Source organism: Hylaeus anthracinus, unplaced genomic scaffold, assembly GCF_026225885.1.
Source record: "Hylaeus anthracinus isolate JK02 unplaced genomic scaffold, UHH_iyHylAnth1.0_haploid 11997, whole genome shotgun sequence".
Taxonomy (NCBI): Eukaryota; Metazoa; Arthropoda; class Insecta; order Hymenoptera; family Colletidae; genus Hylaeus; species Hylaeus anthracinus.
The window spans coordinates 5,039,356-5,062,129 of NW_026534344.1; the positions used below are offsets into that span (position 1 = coordinate 5,039,356).

Sequence of the window (22,774 nt, forward strand, 5' to 3'; positions counted from 1 at the left end):
CAATTTTTATTTATAATAACATAGTATAATATATCCTAGCTAAATGAAACTGAATCTTGCCTGTTTGATATCGTTAACTGGTGGAGGGTTGAGATTTAATTTTAAGGATCTACCGTTGTTTCATTTGCGACTATTATCTCATGAAGATCCTATCTAGGCCCGTCTGTGATAAGGTTGGCAATCATGAATTGAATAATTTTATCGGAGAAAAATTAGTTCCTTTAAATTTTTGTTATATCTCTATTAAAGCAATTACCAATGGATTAGCATGTCATGAGCATTGTCTACCAAATGCATTAAATTGCAACCTATCGATAACCTGACCTGAAAGTATAGCCCCATTCTAGAATAATCAATGAATCATATAAAATAACCGTAATTATCTGAAAAATTAAAAAAAAAGAAAAAAATAGTGTAAAAATATTAAAAATGAAACACTCTTGGTTTACTTATTTTTATTACAAAAGGATTGTATAAAACACTTAACATAATATTAGAGAGTATCAGTTTATAAAATAAAGTAACATGATCCAATTTTGGTGATAATGTGTTCTTAAAAACTAGTATTTGTACGGTCGATGGAGCAGTACGATGAACTACATTTAAAGACGCAGATGAAACATTTTTTTGTTTGTAGATTATTTATAATCTCTGAAAGTGAAACTTGTCATATTAACGAAGATAACATTGCATAATTATCACATACGTAACCTACTTATTTCTCAGAGGTACATGATGCAGTCTGTACTTCATTTAAATACATCATATATTCATCCGTCTATCATGTAAAAACAAAACAAAAATCAACTTAAAAGATTACTGTTGTATATTAATGACTCTTTATATCAACATAAATACTATATGAATGAATCAATTGTACCCCTGACTTAGCGTTATCAATAAAGAAATATATATATATATATAATACCCTTTTTTCAATAAAACAATGACAGCACAGGTTAAAATTTCTACCATTGTTCGTCTGGTTCCTGTGGCACAGAAAGCGAATAGTCTTCTTCCTTGTATTGTTCACCTTCTGGTTCAAACTGAAACAGAAAAGATTATCCATGAATTACAATTGAATTATTTCTAATTATTCAACTACAAAATATAATATCTCATTTGCAAATATAATTAGAAAATGGTCATCGAAATTCACTCACATCTCGAATGTCTTCTCCTCCGAATCTTCTTCCTTTTCCGGGCATGAAGTTTCTACTTGCATTTCCAGCTACTAACCAATCTGGGACAGGTTGGTTCGCCTGCTTCAATATTCTGACAAGATCAGGTCTGAGCGGTGCATCATCATCGGGATCAAAGAAAGAGGTTGCTCTTCCACGGTTGCCTACACGGCCAGTCCTACCAATTCTATGAACGTATTCGTCGATTCCCTTTGGTAAATCAAAGTTTATAACGTGTGCGACATTTTTTATGTCTAAACCTCTAGCAGCTACTGCTGTAGCTACCAGAATAGACATTTTTCCACTTTTGAAATCAGCCAATGCCTCTTCCCTTTGCCGCTGTAATCTGTCGCCGTGAATACTCGTCGTAGGATAATTATTTTCCGACAAAAATGCTGCAATAAAATCAGCTTTCCTCTTCATTTCGACAAATATCATGGTACCCTTTAGAGTGCCTGCAGCGTTCTCTCTTTCCAAGAGTTCTCCAAGTTTATCTTTTTTCTTATTCCTTGCAACTTCATAGAAATTTTGTTCAACATCTGAACATGCACCACCCACGATGCCAACAGCGAGGAATAAATAATTGTTTAAGAATCTTTTAGCCAGATGTTGCACTTCGTCTGGGAAAGTAGCGGAAAACATTAACGTTTGCCGTTCACCTAGGGGAACCATTGTGTCGTGATCTACGATTTTCTCGATGCATGGCAAGAACCCCATGTCCAACATCCTGTCTGCTTCATCCAATACAAGAAATCGAACGGAAGAAAACTTAATTCTTCCTCTGTCTAAAAAGTCTAATAACCTTCCTGGTGTTGCTACAAGTATGTGACACCCCGATGAGAGTTTTCCTCTTTGATGCATAACGGATGTTCCACCATACGCGACTACAGTCTTTAAAATTGAATTGAGCGAGAATTTAACAATCTGTTGCCAAATTTGAATGGTCAGTTCGCGAGTAGGCGATACAATAACAACTTGTGGTTCGCAATAATCGGAATTTACAATTAGATCGGTTGGATGTTCCAATAATGTGTTAATGATGGGAACTGCGAATGCAGCAGTTTTGCCCGAACCTGTTTGCGCGCAAGCCATTAAATCGCGACCGTTCATTATGATTGGTAATGCATGTTTTTGTACTGGAGTGGGTTTCGTATATCCTGATTTTTTAATATTTTCTAGGACAATGCTTCGAAGACCCGCTCTTTCGAAACTTTCTATCGGCTTAGGTTCATTTTCTCCGCTTACTTTAACATCGATGTTATCATATTTATCGAAATTAATGCCTATTGCAACCCCATTTTCAAACAGGGACTGTTCATCTGTAGGTAATTCTGGAGGAATATATATTTCTTTAGGTTTTTCACCATCGTCGCCATCCTCGCCACCTCCTCGCTGTCGATCTCTTGGTCTACCATTTCTACTATTTTCACCATTATCATCATCTCTGTAATTATCGTTCCTCCTGTAACCATTACTTTCATCGTCGTTGTCTCTGCTCCTGCCTTTGAATCCATCTCTGTCTTGATTTCCTCCCCTGCCGCCTCTACCTCCCCTACCTCCTCTTCCTCCACGGCCTCTACCGCCACCCCTACCTCCTCCTCTACCAGAATTTCCGATATCATTATCGGTATCGTTGTCGGTATTATTAGGCCAAGAATTATTTTTATCGAATCCGTCGTTAAAATTATTGTTCGGTGCTATAAATCCTCGCCCTTTCCCATAACTGCGCCCACCTTCATCGAACTAATTTGAAAATAAAGAAAAAACAGATTTGATAAAAACAAACAAGTTGAACCAGTATACTGTATACTAACACATTTCTTACATTGTCATGAAAACAGAGAAAAATGTATACTTACATACTGTGTATTCGAAGAGATTTCAACAGTTTCTGGGCCCCAATCATCCATCGTATATTCTAAAATAATATTACGCTAAAAATTACAAAGAACGTTTCCAAGAAATAATAAAGTTCTTATTTTAGGTTGTATCATGAGATCGACGAACATAAAATGATTTTATGCACAAGTTACTTTATACAAGTATTATATTTCACATATTCACATGTTGAACAACAAAAGCTTTTAATAAATTATTCATAAAAATATGAATAATACAATGTGCACAATTCTCTGCCAACTTCACTACTCGAGTTATATGTTTGCGTTGAAGAGCAATAGAATCAAATTCTATGATTCTAAGATTTCTATATAAAATTAACTGAAAGTATGCAACGATGCATTAGAGTTGTTATTAATTATTTGGTCTACAACATGTGAAACTCATGGTACAGTATTTAGATCGAACATGAAAAGCACAAATCAGACACATTGCATGGAAGTGCGCAAGCTTTATACTTGACTATGACACACATAATTCTAAAGGAAATGATTAAGAAAAACATTCAAGCGATTCCAGAGAAAATATTAAAATAAAATAAAAACCTCCAAATATTAGTATAACAAATTGTGATGTAAAAGTTAATTTGATAAAATTTAATTCTTTTAACCAAGGTAGAATATATCCTAAATGTTATAAAACATTCTAAATTTCCCGCGACTATTTGAAAACAATATTCATTCGCGATTTTCCTTAGTTAGGTTTTACATAATACTTGTGCTCGTTACTGTGTGTACGTATATGTACAACCAAAGTATGTTCTACAATTTGAAATAAAAGCAACACGCCTTTGTCCAAGGCTTTTTTCTTTTATCACGAATGTACTGAGTATATATCTGTTAACTTTTTAAAAATATTTTACTTTATTACACCGTCCATTTGTATGAATAATGCACCCTGCATTGTTTCTCACATTTCATTTAAATAGGGGAGAGCGTTATCAAGTACTAACAAAATTATTTACAACGATTATGACGCGTGATAGGTAACACGTGCATATCAAGAAAATAAAACGTTACGTTTACCGGCAAACATGACTGAACGATATTGACATTAAATAAAGTTACTTTTAACAATACTTACGTTTTGGTTGTTGAAGAGATACAAACGAAGGTTAAAGTGAAGAAAATATAAACGTGCACAGTCGAACAGATCGATGAGCTGGATTTTCTTGTCGAATGTCGAAAGACGAATGAGACCGCACAAACGTAAGAGCAGAAATGCGAACGACGTTCAACCGTTGCTTCTACGAACAAAGAGCTACAGGTTAGCCAACCTAAAAGTATCCTTGGGAATCGGGTATCGAGTTTTGACTAAGGCGCATGCGCGTTGTGCACTGCGGTGAGCCTTGCCAGGGCCGTGCCAAAGAGTTACAGAACTTACGCTTTTCTTCCTTTGTATAACATTGCGAATGTTATACAAAGTAAAATTACAATTACTATTTCTTACAATTAAATCAATATTAAAAGAAAGTATTTTAAAATAATAAAGTTACATATAAATTGGAGAAAATAATTTTCATCTTCATTAGTTTTATCGTTCGTAGTAATACGTTGTTTCTTTATCTGTATCGCAATAGTACAGAAATTGTTGTAATAAATTAATCGAAATTTTGATTTTGCATTAAGTTTATAATATGCCTACATTTCAATTGGAATAATGGATTAATTAAATTTATTATATAGTTTTATATATTACTTGGACATAGTTATGTAATATAATAAACATTAAAATATATATTACAATTTTCGAGAATTTTAAGAGGAATATAAAACAGCATTTTGTGTACAATTTTGTAATGCATAAAAGAATTACATAAAAATATACATATGTAACATGCTTAGTAATATGAAAACGTTGTTTGAGATAAAAGGTAGTAACGCTCAAGGTCAAGTTCTCTGTGAATGCGATAATAGTTTGCTGGTGACTAGTATTATTATTTTCAATGATTTCCAAGAATCTAAAATTAACTTTTAATTCAACGTGACTTTGTAATCATAATTTTAAAGAAAAATTATCATAATAAATTAATTAATTTTGTATTAACAATATACTATATGAACATGTCATATGAAAATAATAAATGATAATTAAACTCAGTATACAGTTTTATATACTATTGGACGTTTCATAAATATTGCATGACATTTCAAAGATTTGCTCATACATAAAATTTATGTACATAAATAATAAAGCATACAATTTTGTAAGAGCCAATAATTATTATTTCTATATTCCTGCAAGTGAGCATTATTTATTATAGTAATACGCTTACACGTTTTGAATTCATTACTATAATACATGCTAATACTCGAAGATTAAATACGAGCAATAATTGCAGCAAAATAATAATACTAATTCTTGGGACTCAGGGTTCATAAATATTTTAAAATTCCTGAAAAATCTAAATTCAATAAATAATAATTACATTTCCAACGCAGAATCTTCTTCACTGAAAAATAATTTGAAAGAATTCTGCACGTAAAGCTGAGTTATTTACAATGTTCGATGTGTACCCAAAGAATTGTTATCAATGACGACGGTAACTCTTTCATTTAACAATTAAATGGTTATTCTTCGTTAAATATTAAATAAAAAGGATTCCACGCTTAAAGAAGAGTCATTTATAATGTCTACATCAAGATTTACTATCGATAGTTTAACGACGGTGACTTTTCTATTTAATTAAGTGATTCTTTATTTACAATTGTAATTACTTTCACGAAGTTCAGGTTAATTCACTCAGTCAACGTTAAATAATCGAGTCGGATAAAGTACATTATCAAGGATCGCAAATCGCAACACATAATAATGCAGCATTAAAACCAACATCTTAGTCCAGTCTAGCAGCGATCATATTTCTCTTATCAGCGCGCCAATCTTCAAGTCAGCTATTCCTCGCAAAAAGCCACACACGTTGCTTCATACAGACGGAACCGACAATAAACCATGTCGGATACGTATAATAATATCGAACAAAACAAAGGAAAAAATGAGAGAAAAGAACCACACGTTGACGAAGTTATACAAACGTTCGATTTGTCAGACAAAGCATCGAAACGGCTAAAGCATAGGCGTGTTTGTGTTGGTATGTGCTATTTTTGTTATCGTTTTTTCTTGTCTTCGAACGAATATCGCGTATCATCGCGTTCGTTATATGTATACATAGCATCATGGGAATAATTGCAATTCATGACACTCGCATTAGCGATTCGAGATCTTAATGAAAGTTAGTTTACTTGGTATACTAGTTTGTTAATTCTTTTAAACCATTCATTATTCTTGATTCCTTTCTTTTCATATTATCTCCGTATTCTAGAAGCACTCGTTAACGAGGTCCCGTAGGAATTTCTAAATTATGTTATAGCGTTTGAATGTTGTTCTTTGTATTTGATTCGAAGAATCATTCTTCAAGAATGCCATCTGTGCGTTCGGCTAAAAATGGTGAAACCTTCGAAAGGGTTAAGGGTCGGTGCAGGTCATGCATTGAAAACCTTCAACCGAATGGACACACAGCCGTAGCCACTTGAACACACTCGAAATCAGCTAAACAAACGCCGAAGGTAGAGACATACCGAACCCAACCGATCGTAAATTAAAAAAAGGCGCAGCGCCTAGCACTCGAAACCTGCTGATCTTTTCCAAACATATTTCATCCTGGTCCTTGACTTTACACTTTCACTTTTCTTCCGATTATTGTGTTACATGCCCGAATAAGTCAAGCATCGCGTAGGAAATTTCAAGATTCAACATTTAAGCTTCGTTTATGGCAATCGAAATTAAGCTAACTCTTTGCAGTCTAGATTTTTTGATTTCAGTGCATTTCTGGCGAGCTTCAGTCGACATAGGCCTGCAAAGGGTTAACGAAACTTGGATAGGAAACAACCAATTTAATTTTCATGAACGATATACTATTAAAAAATTAAATTAACTATTAAAAATGTGTTAAAAAATTCTGAAAGTGCAGAGAAGAAATAATTGTTTTAAGAGACACGTTTGACCAATGGCTGGTTCCTACATTCGCACTCCTAGTTAACTTTCTCACAGTTCTTCAACTAAATGCTTACTTTTCATGTTTTCCGCATCGAGTATTACACGATTTTTATACTAAATTTGTAACAACATTCTTCTATAGATCTATATTCTTCTAAAATGTATATTATAAAATATAACGTGGCAAATGTGTGGTTCAGGACAGATCAAAAGTTATACAGGGTGTCCCAAAAGTCGGGGAGGAGCCGGAAATGGGGGGTAGCTGAGACGATTCTGAACAACAATTTCCTTTGCAAAAATGTCGGATGGGGCTTCGTTAAGGAGATATTAAGAGAAAACCCCGACCAATCAGAGCGCGCGTAGACCGTTCGAGCGGCCGTGGTAGCGAAGGCTACGCGCTAGGCGGCAGCGTCAATGTCCTTCGATGCACGTCGAGTCACTTGTTCGCGTACAAGCGCGGCCGCCAGCGCGTAGCCTTCGCTACCGCGGCCGCTCCAACGGTCTACGCGCGCTCTGATTGGTCGGGGTTTTCTCTTAATATCTCCTTAACGAAGCCCCATCCGACATTTTTGCAAAGGAAATTATTGTTCAGAATCGTCTCAGCTACCCCCCATTTCCGGCTCTTCCCTGACTTTTGGGACACCCTGTATAGTTTTTCTATATAAATAAATGATATGTTTACCATTGGAAAGGCACAGAATTAATTTCTACACCTAATATTTCCTGAGGTACCTGTATGAAATATCAAGTACTATGTCATTAGTTTTGGTTACACAGAAATGTTAAACAATAAGATTATCTCATAGGTAATAACATTAGTGTTACTAAAAATGATTGTTATCCAAAGAACCTAATTTCCGAATGCAAAAATCTTTGAAACCATACTCTACCGAGGTTTGAAATAGATCGAACGAGTCTGCAAACTAGCGGCACATGTGATCTTAAATTTGTAACGGTGGATCATATTTTACAGTTGGATTCTGGATTCCACGAGGCAGACTATGCGTATACATAGATAAAATACAAACGCATCACTGTAACCATTTTAATTCGTTTCTAAACACTCAGTTATGCTGATAATCATGTATTACTAGCCAGTGCCGTAGCTACGATTTCGCAATTGGGCGCATACGGTGTCAAGTAATATTAATTTTTTTCGAGAACTAGACAATCGAATCGTAGGATTAATTCGCGAATCCCTGGCTTAAACAGGAAGTCTGTTAAATATGGGTTAAATATCAGAAAATTCTTGAGATACTACGTGAGGTGAAGTAATTACTTAATTTAGTTAGGATATCACGAACAAAGTATGATTGCTTGAGAAGGAAAGATTGTTAGATGGTACTTAAGTATAACGTTCCTGTGTGTTGTTAAGCGGCTGTTTACATAATACAAGGATGCCACGGTTGGGCACCTCGCATATCCACGGACTGTTCCCAAGAAACATAAAAGTCAATCAAGCCTCGCGATAAGCTGTTTTTGTTTCTTTTGTGTATTTGCGTGGAAAAATTTCGTATCGTGCATATTTACACGAAAGCAGTGGTTTAGAAAATTTTAATCGAACAACGGATGACAAATAGAATCGACAATTTAGCAATTAATTAGCAAATTGAATCGAACAATTATTCGAATAAGCGTTTGTACGACACGATACACAATATTTAATTATATTTAAAATTTATTTATTGGGTTGTCTGGAAAGTCTATGCCGATTTTTAGTAGGCGGTACAGGTCTGAATATATCGGAATGGTTGAAAACAAATAACATATGGACATCCTCTTAAATAGTGGAAAAGTCGTGGAACCAAATGGTACATACATAATTTAATAAATATAAATCAAAATTCAAACGTGTCTTTGAATGTTTCTTAAAAATTGCCACGAACTTTCTGTACAACCCGATAAGTTTACTTCGATTTTTATTCAATCGGCGTCTAATGAAAGGTTGCTTATCCTTTATTCGTGATTTTTACCTGGATTAGAATTTTGCTAATCTCTGACGACACAGAGTAAGGGGAAAGTGTCTAAACTTTCAAGCTTATTGTTAGTTTCGAAGCTCTCCTGTACACATAGACTCGTGCGAGTGTATGTCAGAGGTGTCCAAGCTAAATTCTCGCAAAACGGAGTAGGAGCTCTTTGATAATTTCTTGTTTAGTTTTTACGATAACAGGACAAAACTCGTATTATAGTTAACGTAATATCATATATTTTCTCGCACGTGCTCAATGGCTTTCTTCATACGTTGAGTGAACGTTAGTTTACCGACTCGATTAACGACGAAAACAGTATCGATACAATGATTATGAATATTCATACAATGATTATGAATATTGACAGCGCTAGACGACTCACTGGTGACATTATCGCATACATTATTTTCTTTCCTTTGCGTGCATTTCGGAGTTTTTCGGAGACCAGCGGAGCACGGTCTAGTTCGCCAAACTATGCGAATGCTCGCGTTGCATTACGATGTTCTGTTGCAAGTCAGTCGCCGGCTTTAGATATTAATTTCTTTCCTTGCTATTCCTTGTTTTCGACTCACTCCACCTTTTCTCCTTCACTCCTACTTTCTTACCTTCTCCTCAAAATTTAGTCCCCGTATTTCCGCCTGAGCAATGTTAGTATTCATCATTCAATATTAAAATTCGTTCGATTTTTCACAAGATCGCGTTCGGAGGGCAACGGAAGCGGGTCGTGATTGATCGAAATCGTTGTGTAAGTTAGTCGATTACTAGAGACAGTTATACTGCGCATTATGCAAACACGGTGAGATTTAATGTACGTACACGAGCGTGAAGTGTACGTACGAATGTTTATCCCGAACATGATTTGCATGATTCGAGCGACGAGTGATGAAGAAGCGGGTAGGTACATTGCAGCACGGTGATTGTCATCGACCATCCGAGCCTCGTGGTCGAGCATGCTCGGGCTGTTGCTACATGTTCATGCGAGACACAGCTGTGCCCGCATATATGTGTTCACGAGCCGCTAAATGACTCATTCCCTTCTTTTGCCATTATATCCCGTCAGACGATCGCAATAATAGAACGAAATTGATTCACTCACCGCAGTGCTGATTCGTTTTCAAATACACTCCTTAGGCAGTATAAATAGTGCCTCCTTCGAACAGTGGAACCATCGATACCAGAACCATGATTTCAAAGTAGGTGATCCATACAGTGTTATCAAAGTTCCATAAACGAACACTCTTTTCCAGGCGAATCAAACATTTTTTTATATCAAAATACTCGTTTCAATAGCGATAAAATTTACGAATCTAGTCCAATACCAGTTTCCGATACCAGAACTCAATTTCAAAATAAAACCTATCAGAAACGATTGAAAAACACGTTGAGCGATTCACATTGAAGAATTTCTGATACACCAAATGTTTGAATCACCCGAAAAAGAATTTTTGTTCGTGGAATTTATATAAAAACAAAGTAATAAATAAGTTCATATTTGAAACATTTAAAATAGTACAAAACTTTATTATTCTGTCAAAATACGAGTCTCCTTCTGATATACCAAATGCTTGATTTACCCGAAAAAGAATTTTTGTTCGTGGAATTTATATAAAAACAAAGTAATAAATAAGTTCATATTTAAAACATTTAAAATAGTATAAAACTTTATTCTGTTGAAATACGGATCTCCTTTATTGACATTATAATAGCCGAACGATCAATGTTATATAAACAAAATTGTATAGTTTTGTACGAGATAATGCAGCATTATGTAGCTATAATTATATGGTTAGGGCTGCCTGGAATATTAATATCCGTAAATGACACGGTGTGCAAATGTTAAATCCGTAACTCCGTGAATTCAGCATCAAATAGGATCGCAGTTTCGTTACATGATTCACTAACATTTATTTTTGTCAGCATCAGCACCTACATACCCAAGACTTAATAATAGATACTATCTACTAATTAGATTCACTCCTTATACAAAACAAACAACGTACACAACAATAGGATTCGATAAATACGATATACATACGTAGTTATTACAAATTTTTTAACGAAACCAAGATTCTTAATCCGAGAGAAGAAACGTACTTTGTTTTGACTGACATCGTTCCAGTTTTAGTATGAACATTTTTTTTCTTCATATGCTCAGAACAACGTACCTGCATAATAAATAAATAACTGCCAAATTATATTTAACGGAGTAAAGATACCGCCATTTGTATCACCGCATTTAGTTTACGAAAGTTGGTGTCGCAACGCGAAAGAAAAACAAAACTGTCGTGCACGTGGTGACTATCTGTTGTAATGTGAAACTTAACTTCTCAATTACATAGTTGAATACTTAGACAGGTTTGTAGGCTCGTGAGTTCGTATAGTCCTTCAGGTAATGAAACGAGTATGTATTCTATTTCGCTCAGTCAGTCACTTGCAAACATGATAGCTATAGCTTTAGTATATCACTGGTGTGTTGTCGAGCATCGTTAATGTTTGATTTATAATAAAAGAAGAAATTGCATCGTGAATGTATTTCAATATGAAAAATTTATCACTTGATATTTTTTTAATATTTTCAAAGTTGACGTATTTCCTTACGATTTAATTATTTATCATGTATATTTACCACGTAATAAATATGTAATACTCTCTTAGGAACTATAAATGTAACTGTATGATGTTAACGTGATTAAGGGATCTCTGATAATGAGTATTCGTAACTGAAACCTTATTTTTGGTAACGACTTTATACATCTTCGATTGACATCCGGAATGCTTGTTAGAGGGGCATACTTGGTTGTCGAACATGTTTAACGATAACCGTTGTTACTGTGTGATCTCTCAACCGTTTAGTTCTAATACAATAGGTGTAAAAGTGTAGAACGTTTCGACTTATCGTGGAGCGAGACAAGGACACATATATGTGCGAAATTTTCCATTGTGCCAAGAAATATACGATTATCTATGACTTCTTGCAAATACTAACATCTCTAGCTTTGCATTTCGCAACATATGCGAACACTCGAATGAATTAAATGCCGGCATTATCGTCACGAGTAAAACCATAGTTGCAATCTAGTCACTGTACTGTATCAATTAAGCTTTCCATTGGTGCAATAATTAGTTGGAACAAAAATATGTAATTGGGTAGAACGAAATTAATAATGTAGCTGTAGGATATCAAAAAATATTTTATATACTTGAATATATAATTGAAATAAATTTGAATGAAAGTATGTTTTATCTTCTAAACAATATAAATGTATATAATTGTTGATATTTTATATATTTTTGCATTTGTGCACCTTCTCGTAGGCTTCCCCATATTTTTATTGGCTACAAGCGTATAATTATTTATAGTCTATTAATCGGTGTTAAAATTAGTAATCAGTGGTTCAAAACACTACGATGCAGCATAATCAATTAAATAAAACAAAAGTACAATCATTTTTAGTCGAACTGTGGCCCTCGATAGTGAAACAATTTTTGATCCGATTGTATTCAAGTTGATCAACGACAAGTGTTTTAACACTTACTATCCAATCGTGCGCAACTCACGGTAAACAGAAGGTTAATTTACATACTGTTTTGTGTGTGTTTACATAGTAGACAATATGTCAAGTGCGAGCAATCTCGAAGATTCTTTTGTAACTATTGTAATATGTTCGTCATTCTATTCGCTACGGATAATGAGAGCATAGTAATGTTCCTAATGATGTATTCCACTTAAAGAAAATCAAGACTAGCAATAATAAATAATACGCGAGTTTAGTACGATATTCTATTTCATACCATATTGGTAACAACAGCGACAAATATTTTTTTGAAACTTTTACCAGTTATTAAGTATTACATCTAATTCACATCCAACCCATGAGTGGCCAATGGGTTTATTTAGAATCCGCGACAATAAATAATCCGTGAATTTAGAAAGATATTCTATTATCTAAGTTATTATACAATTTATCATAGAATTCCCACCGATAGCAGGCAGATGAAACTTTGGTTAAAGGAACAGCTGACGTCTCAAACATTTCTGCGTGAAATGAAATGAAAAAATTACCAAATGTACTTTAAAACGTACCTAAAATATTCTGAATGTTTACAAATATTAAGTACATTTCTCTCCGTAAAGAAAAATCACGAGAAGCACTTAATAGTTGGCCCCCTAACGCGAGTACCCTCCTTAAAGCGTCTTTCGTTAAAGAGCTTAAGTGCTAGATACTTGAAAGGAACAGCGTAAAACGTTCTCCTAGCTCGATGATAGCATTTCAAACGAAAACATTGTCGCGTCATGTGAAATCAACTCGGAAACCACCGCTATAAATAGTTTCGCGCACGACTGCATGTGCTTTATTATCACTTGGCGAGGTTTGCGAACAGATATCACATCCATATTTGAGATGCTTAGTCACGCGACCTCGGTTATTCGAAAGGCTTCTCATCTAGCTCGCCCGCGGATCGGCGGAATTTCAGTGAAAATTCATTTGCAAGTAGTTCGAAATCGTTTCATCTCGACGACGAAAGAAAACCGTTCGCCTTCATCCTTGAGAAGTAACTTGTTTTTTTCAATGCTATCCATTGTTTGGCCCCGATAAGATACTTGCCATCTTGATAAAGTATATTAAACATCACCGATACATCGAAAAATTGTACAAAAGTGTTGTACAAATCGGACGTAGGGCGAAACGAACGCGATTGCTGGAGATTGTTCGTAGCAACTGAGGAAATAGTTAACATTTTCGGTTCTCGAAATGGCAACTCCATACACTCTCTCGTCCTTGGCAATTTTCAGACGACACAAGTCAGCAAGGACGTACGCTGTCATGACTTTGTCTATCAACAAATTTAAAATTGTTACGCGAAGCGTGAGTTTTCATTTGAATCAGGTTCAACGAAATGAATGTAGTTAATATTCTCGCCTTGTGAAATAACAAGTGGACACAGTCGTTTATCCTTGACAATTTTGAGATGACACAGGTGGGCAGAGACGTATGCCGCCGTAACTATGTCTATCGACAAATGTGAAATTGTAGCACGTACTTTATTTTTTGTAGTAGGGAAAGATTGGCAGAAGCCAGTTTTGTGGTGCGAGGCAAGAGTCTTCTTTATTTTAATCGAATTCAACGAAATTGCTGATGGAAATAGTTAACATTCTCGGCTTGTGAAATGGCAACTCCACACACTCTCTCGTCCTTGGCAATTTTGAAACACGAGCGGTCAGCACAACCATGCCTAGAATAAATGCAAAATTGCTGCGAGTGCTGTTCTCGATAGACAAAGCTTGGCAGTAGCCAGTTTTGCGACGTGAAGTAAGAGACTTTTTCGTTTTAATCGAATTCAACGAAATTACCGATGAATGTAGTTAATATTCTCGCCTTGTGGCAACTCCGCACACTCGCTTGTCCTTGACAATTTTGAGATGACACAGGTGGGCGATACGTATGCTGCCATAACTATCCCTATCAAGAAACGTAAAAGTGTAGCACGTGCTGTTTTCGGTAGATAAGACTTGATAGAAGGATGTTTTCTTACAAGAAGCACAAGTTTTCTCCATTTTAATTAAATTGAACGAAATTCCTCTGGAAATAGTTGAGATTCCTCGTGAAATAACAACTCGACATCGTCACTTATCCTCGACGTTATTAAGATGACGTAGGCGACCAGAAATGGATATTACTGTAAACGTCAGTAGCAAATGTAAAATTGCTCGATAATTTTAGTAAATAAAGTGTGGTAGACGAAACTTTTTTTAGAAAGTACAAGTTTTCTCCATTTTACTTACACACAGGCTCCTTTCGCGATGTCGTTACAGAAATGTCCAGGGTCTGTTTTAATAACAATGCAGAACAGCGGAGTACTCGAAACAAAAGGGATAATTGCATACGCGAGCAAGATAAGTTTGCAAAACTACACCCACGACCGATGGTGAAAGTACGAATGACTGTTGGCTGCATACTTATGCAGTTACGTTTCTTTACTCTGTTATGTTGCGCGATTACCGCAGGCTCGCACTATGTATAGACACCGTGGACGTTAATTGATCTATGTAAGGAAAGCGACATTTGCTGATTTTAAATGCTACGAGAGTTTTTTCAGTGAAACCACTCAATTGAACGTGACGTTGGTGCTACGTACATCGCGCTAGTAGCAACGGATTATGTTTGGCTCTACATGCAAATGTTGGCTTGAAATATTATAAATAGACTATGAATGTTTATACAAGTTCGTATTTTTGTGTACTCGGATGAAGATCAGAACATGGAGAACAGAAACGTAAATTGAAGTATGGTTTTTCTTCTAAATATTGTAACATGTGTTTTATTTCTTATATTTTATATATTTATTTATTTATTCACGTCTTTGTATCTTTTTTTTTTTGTATCTAGATTTGCGAAATATATTTAATATTATCGTAGAAAAATGCTTGCGCTATCTACAGAAACTCTGATCTATGACTCTGACTCAATAGATCTATGTACCTAAGGAAAACAACATTTGTTGATTTTAAATGTTAGTCAGAAAGTTTTATTGACAACATTCACTTTAACGTGGCGTTGGCGTTGCATTGCACTGTCAGTAAAAGATTAATTGCATATATGACTGCAAATAATAGTTTGGATGATTCTAAACGTAATACATATTTGCATCTGATCGCTATTGTATAGAATGAATTGATTTCCTTCCTTTTTAGTTCAAAGTTCAAAGTGTTATACGCTAAGATACAGGAAATGTAGTTTATTGCGCTTATATAACAATATAAATGAATGACTGCTTAACGTGAATTATATAATTATATATTTTATTCGCGGACCTGCACATTTCATGTGTTACTTTAGGATAATAATGTATCGAAATAACATTGCCAGCGACATTATTTATAAGCAACCATCTATGTAGAATAGTATTTTTGTTTAAATTCTATTTGCCTTAGAATTTTAAATTTAGAGGAAATTTTGTAGGATACTTACTAGCCAATTTTTGTTTTGGTCCGGTTTACTTTAAAAGGCTTTCTTCACTCGTAATAGAGTTCCGAATTAAAAGGAAATCATTATGAATAGGATTTGTAAACCATTACGATCATATTTTATTATAATTATTTTTCATTTTGTGTTGAATTTCAACTCATTTGCGGAAGTCTTCGTTTCTACACGAGTCAGCACTTGCATATCAGGAACGACTCTAAAGTTCAGTTATAGTGAAGCAGTAGAAACGATAGAACATGTTTGAGAGAGCACTGAAACGAATTTGTTCTTAACAAGGTCAGTTGTACTGTCACTTTAAGACCTGCAAACCGTATAATATTATGCAAAACGGTCGTGTGACAAAAGTTTGTGCATTGTTGAGATAATATTTCAATACGTACATATATATTATTTATATAAATAAAATAAAATAAAGTAAATTTAAGTAGAAAATTAGCCATAGTATAGGAAGAAAAGACGAAGTAAAATTATAACATTGAACATTTAATCTAAATATAACCATTAAATGTTTGTATATATTGATAATTAAATATTCTATTATTACATGTTTTTAAATATGTCATATCAGTATTCAGTTTCTTTATTTATCTTTATCTCTGTAATTAAAATTAGCAATTAATAATTCTTTTTTTTTATTCACCTTTTATTTTTGTACTTTGAACCGATTTCAATAGACTTAATACATCTTTCATATTTTTATCTTATCTAGTGCACGAATCTCATTATGTTATTATTTCTTCCTTATTATTAATCGAAACAACATAACACTAAATAATTCGTCTTTCTTATCTAATATATAACGGTATTTCAAAATTAGTTGACTAATTACCCACGAACGCTTCAATTATATTATTCCAACGAATATGGAGTCAACTGAATTGGATTCCGAAATAAATTACGTGCTGTTCACGTAACGTAATAATAGCGCGTTCTATTTAACGCTTTCTAGGAAAACTTTCGTTAAAATCTTAAATAAGAAGGTGGGGGGAGGGGTCAAGAAATTTTATACGTCCTTGACCCGGGGGGTCAAAAATTGCCAAAATCGTCTTTGCGAAAACCAACGATCCCCTTATACTTCGAATAAAACGATCTGCACAAACTGTTCGTCGTAAAAAATTCAGAATTTAAAATACGTCCCTCGAGAGTGTAATGAATGAAAAAAAAACGTTGAAAAAGTGGAGTCGATCGGTTCGCTTGTCGTTCAGACAATTCCAGGGTACGCGAGTTGGCCCTATGACGAATCCGTTACACGCGTATGCGACTGGTACGCCGACGCACGCTCGTTGAGCGTCGACGAGCGTCCAATAACGAAGTGAAAAGCGACGGTAGTCACCAGCCTCTCCGAGCGAGTGGTGACGCCCCGTGCCGGGTCAGCCTCTCGCGTTTGCGCCACCAAGTTCAGTAGTTATGTTTACGCTGCGCTAGCGATTGAACGCCTATCTTACAAGTGTTGCGAGTTCCAGACAGCTGTAATATATTACAACGTCACGCATAGTAATTCCTTGCGCGTGATTCGCCTTCGTACGGAGTAATTGCACAAGGGATCCGATTCCGCTGTTAGCGCGACGCTCGGAGGCAAGATTAGGCGTTCATCTCGCAGACGAATCGGATTCTGCTGTTGGTGCGACGCTTCGAAGCGAGATTACGCGTTAATTTCGCGAAGAAAAAGATTTCACCAGCGACGCGACGCTTAGAGGCGATACTGCGCGACCGATCCGCGAGTGGAGCGTTGGCGAATGACACCTTAACGACGAGGGGTCGGCTACGGCGCGCGTAAAAGGACCGCCTGACCGTGGCAATACGCAAGCTTTAATTTAATTTGCTAGTGCCGGGTCGCTCGACCTGAAGTTCACCGGTTGTTTCATTTTTTTCTACTCGGAAGACGTAGTCAACCGCGTCAGAGCAGTGAAAAAAGGTGGAATATTCACGTGCGCGGCGTGGTGCGTCGTTTCTGTGTGAAGGGATTCAGTGTGACGGGGGAAGATCATTGTGAAAGAGAGAAAGGAACATCTGGCGAAGCAAAGGTGCTAAGGAGCTGGTTGCTACTAGAGAATATTTCACGCTGGACGTTCGCGATCATGCACTCCTACACGCATTACAGCATTTACTATGCTGCGAAAATCCTCGAGAAATAGTGTCGGCTTATCTGGCGGGTAGAGTTTATAAGAAAGTTAGGAAAAAGGATAGCTCGGGTGCCGCATACCTAATTCGACCGAGCGGATATCGTTAAACCGAGCCCACCTGGGAGCTTAGATGACTACTATGGGAGTCATTGTGTATATATCAAGTAGGTAATATTTTCTTGCGTCTTATCGGTGACCGGTTGAATTTATCATTAGTTCATTCGTTACTTCCGCTTGTTTATGCCTCGACGTGACATTCGGCTGACTCTGGAAGCGAACCGTGACAAGCGTTAGCACATGCTACGCTCGTTGTTTATCGTGCCTTGCTCGACGATCGGAACTCTAGAAAACCATAAATGGCGTCAGAAACGCATTGGTAGCATCGCTAGGAAAAGAAAAACACTTTAGCGTTGCTCTGTTGTGTTACGTGTACGCAGTTCACGATGCGTGGAGCACGTCACGTGTTTGATATGCCATCGACCTACATCATTGACTCTATAACCAGCGTCTACCAAAACTGGTACACTGTTTATGGGTTACGAGACACAATTTAGGCAGTCGTCTATCGAATAAGCATAACGTTACGTAACGTTACGCCACCAATCCGTGGATGCGATTGAAAAAAGTAACGTCCGATAGTATTATCGCCGAAATCAAAAGTGCCGAGTCACGACAATTCGAGGTCTCACCGTGCGTACTATTTTTCGCTGCTCTGCGTCGTAAACCATTCTTTCGTTGGACTTTACGCGCGCGTTACAGCTGGAACGGTTTGGAATTGAATAAGAAATGTAATCGCTAAATCGGACACTTTGTGCCGTTATCGAGGGGCAAAAGAGTGTGATTAATTGTACGAGATAATGTATCGCAGATACGGCTGTAAAAAATTTCACCTACACGAGAATTATATTGAATGGTTGCTCTTCCAAGAGAAATTTAAATGATTATTTATCGCAATGATGGATATAGGAATGTTCCTTTAAAATATTTTTCGAAACGTTACGTAACCCGACGAATGTGAAACAGTCCGTAATCGAGTGTTGACAATTATAATTGGCTCTATATAAATACAATTGCGCGGACAAGTGAAACATTGCAGCAATGCCGTTTCCTTCCTCAAATTCAATGATAAGAAGGAATGAAACTCGACACCAGTCACGTACGATTCTGTGGTAGCTGAACGTACCGAACGATTCTAAGAAACACAGTATCCCTGCATCCGTTTATCTTCGTTCGCTTTGAAAGCAAACGGTTAATTTCTGTTCACGCGTCGCGTTGCAATTTGAGATATTGATTAGTTTGTGAATGTTGGCACGATTAAAATAACGCGACGCTGGAAGAGACGATCAAGTTACACTTTGCTAGTAGGAGAAATGTTACGATTGTATTTTTACTAATTGAAGAAATGTTGCGATTGCATTTTAGTGATATAGAATAATCGTTGAAATTTGACTTCGTTAATAAAAGAAAAGGTTGCTATTACATTTTACTAATAGAAGAAATGTTACAATTACGCTTTACTACTAACTAATAATGCTTCTGAATCGACACGTTTTGATTTTAATAATCGCGATATAGATTGATCCTATTGTTAAAAGCAGCGAAGCCAGAAAAATAGATCACTCTCAAAGTGGTACAGCATGATTTGACGCAAATGAATATGATTATCGACACAGATGTTAATGAACAACTTGATGTAACCTATGAATGCTAATTCCAAATGAAGAACGGTATGAAAAAAAAAAAAACGCCGGATAATAAAATGCATCAACCCAATCAACGTAGTCGATTTTATTTTGTTTTAGTTATTCGAGAGAATTTTCATCGATAAACTTCCAAAGCAATCGGTACCTACGTAACACGACACAACGTAAGGGAAGATTATGTAAAACGAGACTAGTTATACGAAAAAATAGATGTGTTACATTCCGATAGCTTTCCCTAAGCTTTAAACTGCGTAGCTAAAGAAAAGGGGAAAAATCTGATCGAATTAAAATGGTAGACACATAAACATCATCTTTCGCATTTAATTTTAACCACGTGTACTTTCATTACAAATAAATTCCACATAACGTTTATACGCTATTTGTACTGTGACAGTAATGGTGGATTTAAATGCACTTTACAGGTATATATACAATGCGCATGCTGGATAATGGTAGCAACAATGCTTCTGGGCCAACGGGAGCAACGGCCTTGTCAGGAGTTCAGACAACTGGCGGTACAGCTTCTTCGGCAACAGGCCTCACGACACTTCCGGTTGTGACAGATGAAAGAATGGATGCATCCAGCGATAGTGCCGTCAGTAGCATGGGTAGCGAACGAGTACCATCCCTTTCGGATGGCGAATGGATGGAGACTGGGTCAAATTCTAGCCATACACAAGCTGATTCTCATTACACCATGGATTATGCTAGGTAATTAAATTATCTCGATGAAACGAAACGAGCCAGACCCATTCGGTAAATATGGGGACTATGAATTATTAGTCTTCTTCTACAATTTCTACATCGAAACTTTTAAAAATAACAATTTTCCAGAAAGTGAAAAATTAAAAAATAACTCTTCAAGATGAAAAATGTCAAATTGTATTAGTTTTCGTATAGTTTCTCTCCTCAATCATTTTTTATTCTAAACATGTAGAAGTACATAAAAACTGAAGTCGAGAGAAATATATTTGCAAAAGATTGAGAAACAAAATTAGAGACAACAGTTCTACTCAGAAAATATATTCGTATAATATATCTATATTATATACGTAAATATATTTGTATTTTCTAGCAAATACCGCATGTCGTACGACTGCAGTTACTCCGTTTCCGGAAGGAACGGTGGTTCCCCGAGATGTCAAACGGAGCGTACTATGCCCCCAGTGGCCCAGAAGAAGCATCAGATGTTCGCGAAACGATACTTCCAAGAACAAGGAACAGGCGAGTGCGCCGAAAATCAAGTGAATTTTCATTTGTTCTAATTTAATTGTATCGTTACAGGCTCGCCTTTAGGAGCTACAGCACACCCAACAACTCCAATCAAATACGAATACGATTCGCATACAATTGGTGCTGGGGCACCGGGTAACGCCTACTCAGGACCAATCGAGGGTGCAGCTGGACCGCAACCCGAAATGAAGTACACCTGTAGTGTAGATTTCACTCGTCATCAATCAGGTAGAATTGAGTACTTTTTGAGATGGGATGCAGCCCTTAAATTTTGCAAAATTCTGTATTTAATAGCTACTGTGTGTTGTAATTCTTGGGAAGACTTAGGAAAACTTTAATGAGCTATGATCTTGAAATTTAGGTGGAAGCCACTATTACACAATATAGTAGGGTGGTTCTTACTTACAGGGTGACTCTCGAAGTTTAATGCTCCCAGACATTCTAAATACTTCGAAGTAACTAAAAAACAAATTGTCTAAAAATGTCAGCTCTCTATCTCTATCCTTAGTACCTCTGTATAAACATTGTATCCTCCCATGATTTTTATATTTTCTCCTCTGATTTTTACATTTCGAGAATGAAATATCCGAAACATTACGAAATGGTACATTCTTATAGGAAATCGAATGCTCTGTAACGATATGTAACAACAAATTGTTATCTTCAGGACGCTCTGCTATAGAACACGTTCACCATAATCACACGTATCATTTACCCGCCGAGAGTTCTGGATCTCTTCAGCGTCCAATTTCGCGCGATAAAAAAGGTGAAATTAAAGAATATTAAGCACCGTTATGGTTGTATTTCGTTCCCTGTTAGTCCTACGTTACTTATTTCTCTATTCTTTTTGTTCAGTGCGTAAAAGCGAGAGCGACGAGCATTTAACTAGGGATGAAAAGAGAGCAAGGGCACTGAATGTGCCCATACCAGTGAACGATATTATTAATTTACCTATGGACGAATTCAACGAACGTCTTAGCAAATACGATCTCAGCGAAGCTCAATTATCCTTGATACGCGACATCCGAAGACGGGGAAAGAATAAAGTCGCCGCTCAGAATTGTCGAAAGCGTAAACTAGACCAAATTATCAGCCTTGCCGATGAAGTGAAAGAGATGAGAGACCGCAAGATGAGACTCATCCGAGAGCACGAGTTCATGCTTCTTGAGAGACAACGCGTGAAGGACAAATTTAGTCAACTTTACCGTCATGTGTTTCAGGTCAGTAGTATATTGTTCGTTAATCCTTACGATATTTACATTTTAATTATTGCACCGTGTAGGAAGCGTTCACGACCTACAAAAGAACACTTTACGTTAGTATATATTAATTATATATTATATATTATTAGTCTGGCGCTAATTTGTACATAAACATGTGTAGATGTAACTTGTGTTACGAACTGGGTATATAAAAGTCTTGTCTAGTGTAAATAGATAAACAACGACACAGTGGATTCCTAGAGATAGGCCTTTGCTAAAAATCAATAGAAACTGATGCAATGATAACGTTAGGAACGCTCCCTAGTTCTCTTAAACTATATAAAAAAATATGTATATAATACAAAATAAATAAACAAATACTATATTTGAATATTATATATAATTAAATGTATATAAAAGTGTCACTTCGCAAGGAATCAATCGTGCCTCAAGGGATTTAAGTTTAAGTAAATACTCCGTAATA

The 22,774-nt window shown here is 36.1% G+C and overlaps 2 protein-coding genes across 7 annotated transcripts in view; one reads left to right on the forward strand and one right to left on the reverse strand.

Moving 5' to 3' along the window:
- LOC128889837 (segmentation protein cap'n'collar) overlaps positions 1–22,774 on the forward strand; it is a 99,241-nt gene that overhangs the window by 74,331 nt on the left and 2,136 nt on the right. For all 6 annotated transcript variants that reach the window (XM_054147847.1, XM_054147851.1, XM_054147845.1 and 3 more), the window contains exons 8-12: positions 20,278–20,566; positions 20,931–21,079; positions 21,140–21,316; positions 21,756–21,854; positions 21,944–22,308. In XM_054147847.1, coding sequence (XP_054003822.1) covers positions 20,278–20,566; positions 20,931–21,079; positions 21,140–21,316; positions 21,756–21,854; positions 21,944–22,308 — 1,079 coding nt within the window. The remainder of the gene's footprint in view (positions 1–20,277; positions 20,567–20,930; positions 21,080–21,139; positions 21,317–21,755; positions 21,855–21,943; positions 22,309–22,774) is intronic.
- Positions 439–4,326, reverse strand: LOC128889839 (ATP-dependent RNA helicase vasa). The gene is made up of 4 exons (XM_054147858.1): positions 4,164–4,326; positions 3,041–3,099; positions 1,164–2,924; positions 439–1,046 (listed from the first exon to the last, which is right to left on the reverse strand). Exons 2-4 carry the CDS (start codon positions 3,089–3,091, stop codon positions 969–971), a joined length of 1,890 nt encoding a protein of 629 aa, XP_054003833.1. The 5' UTR covers positions 3,092–3,099; positions 4,164–4,326; the 3' UTR covers positions 439–968.

Bases quoted from the DNA above. Each gene is read 5' to 3' on its own strand.
- LOC128889839 (XM_054147858.1), bottom strand. From the start codon at position 3,091: ATGGATGATTGGGGCCCAGAAACTGTTGAAATCTCTTCGAATACACAG. The intron at 2,925-3,040 runs GTAAGTATACAT...TTTTCAAATTAG, and splicing joins TCTCTTCGAATACACAGTAT to TTCGATGAAGGTGGGCGCAG. The intron at 1,047-1,163 runs GTGAGTGAATTT...TTTCTGTTTCAG, and splicing joins GAGGAGAAGACATTCGAGAT to TTTGAACCAGAAGGTGAACA.